A 7,746-nucleotide genomic window follows, 5' to 3' on the forward strand; every position below is an offset into this window, starting at 1 on the left:
CCCAGACACCCCAGGAATCTGATTTTTTAATTTCTGGGTAGAGAGCACTCATCAAAGGTTTCTGAACTGGAAGGTGACCTAAGTGCTACAATTTAAGATGACTGGAAACAATTCTAACAGTAACATCAGGGTAATTTGGACAGAGAGACAGGAAATAAAAATACTATTTCCAGTACTATTCTCAGGAATAGTTGATTGCACAACAATAGTGCAGATGTGATCCAACTCAGTGGTGTCCTTTGCCACTCTCCCATGCATAAGTGATCAATGTCTTCTCTTTTCACTTGGAACAAACTTATAATATAGTATTTAAAATATACTAATGTAATTATTTGTCAGTATAATCATTTCTACAATTGGAGACTGTAAGATCTCTGACTCAAAAGTCATGATACCACCAACCTTCTTGATCAGGTGCCTACCACTCTATCTGGTACATAATTACTATTAACATGAGTGTGTATCTTTCCTTTCCTTTTTCTTGCTATATAAATTTTTCTCTTCTTTTCCAAAATTTAGATTATAAAATACACATGATTCCATATCCTGCTTTTTTTCCCTTAAAAATATAAGATGAATAGGGGCACCTGGGTGGTTCATTCGGTTAAGCATGTAACTCTTGATTTTTTAGCTCAGGTTATCTCAAGACCTCAAGCGCCATGTAGGGCTCCGCACTGAGTCTGCTTGAGATTCTCTTCCTCTGTCTGAATGCCCTCCCCCCAACTCATGCACATGCTTTCCCACTCTTTCTCACAAATAAATAAATACACACACACACACACACACACACACACACACACATGATGAATAACATCCCATGAAGTAAACGTTGGAAAATTTTCCACAGTTGACACAACATGCCAGTCCTTTTACATGAGCAAAAAAACTGATTAAATGTCCTTATACAGACTTTAAGATAAGCAAATGCTGAATCAGGAATGAAGGCAAAGGGATGAAGAAGGATCCAATTATTGAGTTATACACAGGCTCTTAAATTACTTATTATAGTTTTGCTTATGATATTAAAAAAGGTTCCAGGATTTAATATATTTGTTAGTATCAACAACAATAATGACTATGATATTATTAGCAGCTTAAGAAAACATGCTTTAAGTCTAAGGTTTTTACCATATCAGCAGTATTGATTCCATTTCCCCACACTAAATCAAAGGTTCCATTTATGTCACCTACTTTGTTGGCCACATCTTCAAAGAGCTTCCTGAGTGGAGTAGAAGCTGGTAAATTTAAAGTGATCCATTCATTCACTGTCTTTGAATTAGTAGTATCCTCTATTATACATAAAACTCTAGGTTCTTGGGGCGCCTGGGTGGCTCAGTGGGTTAAGCGCCGCTGCCTTCGGCTCAGGTCATGATCTCAGAGTCCTGGGATCGAGTCCTGCATCGGGCTCTCTGCTCAGCAGGGAGCCTGCTTCCCTCTCTCTCTCTCTGCCTGCCTCTCTGCCTACTTGTGATTTCTCTCTGTCAAATAAATAAATAAAATCTTAAAAAAAAAACTCTAGGTTCTTCAGCAGCATTTTCTATCTGAAATTAAAACAAACATCATTTATCTTTAAAGAAAAACAAAATTATAATTAGCCATATTTTCTATTATTAAATATGAAAATATCCCACAAAATATTATTTTCTCCTAGCTAGTATTACTGCTTTGTTATGTCTGAAACATACGTAATGGATACGCCAAACACAGACAGTACCATACATGTTTGTTTTGGGGAAAAACTGAGGCATATTTAAGAATCAACATTCTTGTGGGTATTTGCTTTTGTCTTTTAAGGCTGTACCTCAATGGTCAACAAGCCAAGAAGACAGTATACTTAAGTAATTTTCAATTGAAAGTAATAAAATCTGATATTTAAAATTGTATCATTACCGCACTAGCACAGTCAAATCAACCATTTCTAGGTTTCCCGAAGAAACAGAAAGGGAACTGTAAGGATTTCTTAACTTGAAAATCCCTAACTAAGGGACACAGGCAACAAGGCCTCCTGATCTTTACACTACTATACCTATAGACATGTCTAAAGGCCCCATTGAGCAACGTGCTAGGGGCTGACAGGCTCATTTAAACAGATCAGCCAGGGGCGCAGATAAGGAAAACAAAGGGAAAAAACTTTTCCATTACCAATGTATATGGAAGTTAGGATCACAAACGCTCCTTCCTTTTTTATTCATCTAGCACATGACTTAATGATTATCAACACAAAAAGTTTTCAAAGGGACTTTATCAGAGAGGCTCTGGCTTCCCTTTCAAGCTGTTAAAGGACACTTGCTCTCCTTTTTCAATTCTCCACAGTGGTAGCAGGCTGTATCAGATACTTGAATGCAAGAAATTCTTTCCCTCCTTTTTTTATAATGCCAAACTCTATGAATGGCACCATTATCCACTGACTGCTGAAACTAGAGTTCTGGAAACTTCCTCATCTCCTTCCTCTTCTTCACCTCACATAATCCCAAAATTCTATCAATTCCACTTTTTATTTTTATTTTTTTAAAAGATTTTATTTATTTATTTGACAGAGGGAGATCACAAGTAGGCAGAGAGGCAGGCAGAGAGAGAGAGAGGGAAACAGGCTCCCTGCTGAGAAGAGGGCCCGATGCGGGACTTGATCCCAGGACACTGGAATCATGACCTGAGCCAAGGCAGCGGCTTAACCCACTGAACCACCCAGGTGCCCCCAATTCCACTTTTTAAAATTATTTCTTGAGCCATCCCCTTTCTCCTTACTTCTGCCTGGAGCAATCAAAATCTTACACAAGATTATGACGACACCTTCAGGAGAAGCTTAACTTTTTCTCTTCTTATCTTCTGTCAATCCAAAATAACATGCAAATCTGATTTTATAAATCTCATTCTTTCCTCTCAAAATGAAGTGCAGCAGTCGTTTATTTGGGGTATGTCTCGCCATCCCCATAATAGGCTTTACAGGAATATGACCTGTACAAACTGGTGCTATATGCAATAATTTATTTGTTTCCTTCTCTTTCACAGTAAGATCAACTCCATCCTTTTGTTGCTTCTGTATTACCCATTTTAAAATAATAATTATCACTGACTAGTGCTGAAGACAGGATAGCCACAAGGTTTTCTGGTTTGTTTGGTAGAGTAATACAATTATAATTTGTTTCTGCTATATATAATTTTGGATTTGCAAGAGATTATTTAAATTAAGGTTAACCCTAGTAGTTTAGAACAGAAATAAATTCTACAAAAGAAGCGTAACGTTTAAAACATATTGGCTACCATGATATTTTGGACCAATCAAAATATTTAATTATAAACAAAAATCCACTTAAAAATGAAAAGGAAAATGTATTTCTATAAGATAAACAGGATAATAAAAAAGAACATTACTAATAAGCTTCTAAGAAAGGAGGAAAAAAGCCTTCACCTAAAAACTTAAGGTGTTATAGGGGCACCGGAGTGGCTCAGTGGGTTAAAGCCTCTGCTTTCAGCTCAGGTCATGATCACAGGGTCCTAGGATAGAGTCCCACATTGGGCTCTCAGCTCAGCGGGGAGCCTGCTTCTCTCTGTTTGCCTCTCTGCCTACTTGTGATCTCTCTCTGTCAAATAAATAAATAAAATCTTTAAAAAAAAAAAAAACTTAAGGTGTTATATTAACATATATGGTTGTTTTTACATCTTTTAATCCTAAACTGAGAAACATTAAGAGTGAGCCTTTTAAAACTAAGATTTACAGTAAAAGAATGAACAATTCAAAATAAATTTCAGGGGCGCCTGGGTGGCTCAATGGGCTAAATAAAGCCTCTGCCTTTGGCTCAGGTCACGATCCCAGGGTCCTGGAATCAAGCTCCGCATCCGGCTCTCTGCTCAGCATGGAGCCTGCTTCCTCCTCTCTCTGTCTACCTCTCTGCCTACTTGTGATCTCTGTCAAATAAATAAATAAATAAAATCTTTTAAAAAAATAAATTTCAAATACAAAAGATCCATTTTCATAGTTTCGACAGTATACTTCAGAAGTAAATTCAAGATTTCCAGGTATAAAATACCACAGGGCCAGATTTTAAAACTTCAGATAACACTGGGTGTTGTACATAAAGAAAGAATCTTGGAACACTGCATCAAAAACTAGTAAGTAAATAAATAGACAAACCTCAGATAGGCTGGAGCTTATGGTGCAAGGAAGATTACTTAAACAAAGAATTAAGAAATCTGGAGTGCTGATTTACATCAGAATACATCTGTATACATCAGAATAGTGATATAGCAACATTGTATGACCAGACATTAGCCATTCCTGGTTCTTTCCCAAAATATGTCAGCACAAGGTATACACACTCCTATACCTTCTCTCTTTCCACCCAAAAATGTGGGGAAATTATCCCCAAAGAAATATCATCTGAAGACTAAATGTACTATAGTAAACACAAAATTTAAACTCAGGTGTGCCTTTCATTCTTCTGAATATCAATGGCTTTCTTTTCTCTATATTGCATATAAAGAACTTTTTAAATAGGAGGCTATAAAGGAAAAAATGGAATTCATCTGTAATCTCATAACACACAGATACAATTAACATTTTGGAGCACATCCTTCCAAATATTTTGTGCATATACACACATGCACATATACACATGCACACTCTTGAACACACACACTGGGTTAGAATACTTGCTATTTTGTCATTTCTTTCTTTACTCATATCATATAAACTTTTCCTGCCAAACTTTTTCTAACTTATCATTTTTAACAGTTGAGTAGTATTTTATTACATGGATTAATAATAATTTGTTTTATCAGTTCCATTTTACTGGCTCAAGCAGACTTTATTATACTTTGGTAATAATACTGTGATGAACACCTACATAAAACTTTGTGCATTTTGCCATTTCCTTTGTGCATTTTGCCATTTCCTTAAAATTCCTCTAAGCAGAATTTCTGGGCCAATCACACCTTATTCTTGAATTCAATTCTGGAATAACTGAAACAAACAAAAAGCTCTGCTCTTCTTTAAGGCTCTAAGGCTTCTGTAAGGCCCCTTATAAATCTTAATTACTTCACAGTCTACATTCTGACCTGTTACTTTAAATTTAATATATGGCTATCATCCATGGACTACATTTAAATTTCTTATAGCACTATTGCCAACACTAATCACACTCATATGAAGTCTATTTGTTCCCTTATAACCACCCAATCTGGGAAATGCTAAGAAAAAGAATTATTTTTTAATTCTCAGATATTGATAAGTATAACAATAACTTTACAACAGTTTTCCAAAAAAAGAAGAAAAAACCCCTCTACAATATTATATTAAACATGCAGATTTACACAACATTTAAATGTAAAAGGTATTTCTTAGAATTGGTAAAATAGCAGAGCTACCTTTCTTCTTTGGAGCTCTGCCTCTGGTTGATTCCACTTAAGCCCAAAGGGAAAAGCAGTATCACCCTGAGCTAAATGAAAAATAGTTACAAATTCTTTGCCACTCATTTTCTTTTTCCTTTGCCCATGAATCTGGACAGGTCTAGTGACCAGCTAGGATCAACAGAATGTACTAGATGTGACACTGTGTGATTTAAGGCGGGATTTAAAAAAAAAAAAATAGCAGCTTTTGCTTTTGTACCTCTTAGAAGATTCCCTCTTATGAGGAAAAAAAAAATCCACTTACCCTGGGACCACCATGCTACAAGGAAGCCCTAACAACTCACAAGGAGAGAAAGCATTTAGTGGAGCACTGGAGTGCCCAATAATGGAGAAAAGCCTTCTTGTACATTCTATCCGAAGCCAGACACGAGCTAAATGCAGCCAAATAATGATCCGCGATGATGCTACACGGAGCAGAGAAACTAAACAGCTGAGCCTCTGCCCAAATCCCATCCCACTGAATTATGAATAAACTAGTTTTTAGACTGTTCTATATAGCAAGAGATAACAAAAATACACTTAAACACAATGAAGCACACCTGAGCACTAGGTGGAAAGGATGTAGTAATGGTGGTGTTGGTAGTAGGAGGGAGGGTGCCCATTTTAAATACTATGCCCAGCGCCCTCTTTCTCTTCAACGAGGTGGCGGAGCGGTTTGGTGGCGGCGGCCTTGCGGATTCGCGCCAGACGCAGAGATGCAGATCTTCGTGAAGACCCTGACGGGCAAGACCATCACCCTCGAGGTTGAGCCTAGTGACACCATTGAGAATGTCAAAGCCAAAATCCAAGACAAGGAGGGCATCCCCCCTGACCAGCAGCGTCTGATTTTTGCGGGCAAACAGCTGGAAGATGGCCGCACTCTGTCAGATTACAATATCCAGAAAGAGTCCACCCTGCACTTGGTGCTTCGCCTACGGGGTGGCATCATCGAGCCTTCGCTCCGCCAGCTGGCCCAGAAATACAACTGCGACAAGACGATCTGCCGTAAGTGTTATGCTCGCCTGCACCCCCGCGCCGTCAACTGCCGCAAGAAGAAGTGTGGCCACACCAACAACCTGCGCCCCAAAAAGAAGGTCAAATAAGGCCCCTCCACCGGCTCTTTCTTTGCCCACAAGGCAGCCTCCTGCCCGAGCCCCAAGGTCCTGGGGCCTCAATAAAGTTTCCCTTTAATTGACTGGAGCAGTAAAAATAAATAAATAAATAAATAAATAAATACTATGCCCAACAATAAGGTAAGACATCTGAGGATATGTCATAATTTAGGGAAGCGAGCACAATTTTTTAGTTCAAAGAATTTCATAAAGAATAAGAGAAAATGGGAAAAATAAAGGCAAAGTTTTAGAAAAGTCTAAAGCATGTTCCACTTGGGCAAATATTGAATGTATCTTAGGTGAGCTATTGCACGGGCACAGAGTTCCCTACACAGAAAATCTAGCCAGTTATAAAAAAGGCATAAATTATAAAATTAAAACTATTTATTTTATGGACAACTCATACCACTATTACACTTGTGAGAATAAGGGGAAAGTCAGTAACAGTTACAATAACACTGTGCATGCTAAGAGACTGCTCTGTCTGCCTATCTATGCTCACTGCAAAAACAAAGCTAGATTTCCTAACAAAGTCTGAAGAAAGAATCCTTGAAAAAAGAGTAAAAAAGAAAAAAAGGATTAAACCACAGTCTTATTTATAACAGATAAAACACAGTGGGATAAAAGCACTCTAAACACATTTCCTTACAAAGACAGTTTCACTGCTAGCGACATCCTGCAGAGGTCCACATGAGATAGTTCTGTCTGAGGATCTCAGAGCCTGCTTGATAGCATGTTCACCTCTTAAGTCATGTCATCTCCTTTTCCTGGCATTCCCAATAGTTTCAAGTTCAAATCTGAGTTCTCTAAAATTAACACCATAATTCTTGTTTCAGAAAAAAACACTTCCTCCGTATTTCTTACTTAAAAGGCAGTTTGTATAACTGATGGCATACATTCAGAATGGTATTAGCATGTAGAAAACAATTATCAAGCCAAATTCAAATTACCAAACTTCAGATTTTTTTCTAAGAAAAAAACTAATATAAAGAATATTAAAACATTACAAAGGGACCTCTTTACCTCTAAATTTAACAGTCAATGCATTTTCTTTTAAGACTTCCTTCTTTTCAGAGTTATTACAAAGATTAGTATTGTGGCTGCAAACAACACACATGCACAAACGTTTTATCTGCTTCTTTTTTTTTTTAAAGATTTTATTTATTTATTTGACAGAGAGGGATCACAAGTAGATGGAGAGGAAGGCAGAGAGAGAGACAGAGGGAAGCAGGCTCCCTGCTGAGCAGAG

The 7,746-nt window shown here is 37.5% G+C and overlaps 1 protein-coding gene across 1 annotated transcript; it reads left to right on the top strand.

The window, feature by feature from the left end:
- The first annotated feature begins 6,032 nt into the window (after positions 1-6,032).
- LOC122900613 (ubiquitin-60S ribosomal protein L40-like) lies at positions 6,033-6,580 on the top strand. The gene has a single exon (XM_044239388.1). The coding sequence runs from the start codon at positions 6,102-6,104 to the stop codon at positions 6,486-6,488; it is 387 nt and encodes a 128-aa protein (XP_044095323.1). The 5' UTR covers positions 6,033-6,101; the 3' UTR covers positions 6,489-6,580.
- Positions 6,581-7,746: the final 1,166 nt, after the last annotated feature.

Source organism: Neovison vison, chromosome 2 (assembly GCF_020171115.1).
Source record: "Neovison vison isolate M4711 chromosome 2, ASM_NN_V1, whole genome shotgun sequence".
NCBI classification, from domain to species: Eukaryota; Metazoa; Chordata; class Mammalia; order Carnivora; family Mustelidae; genus Neogale; species Neogale vison.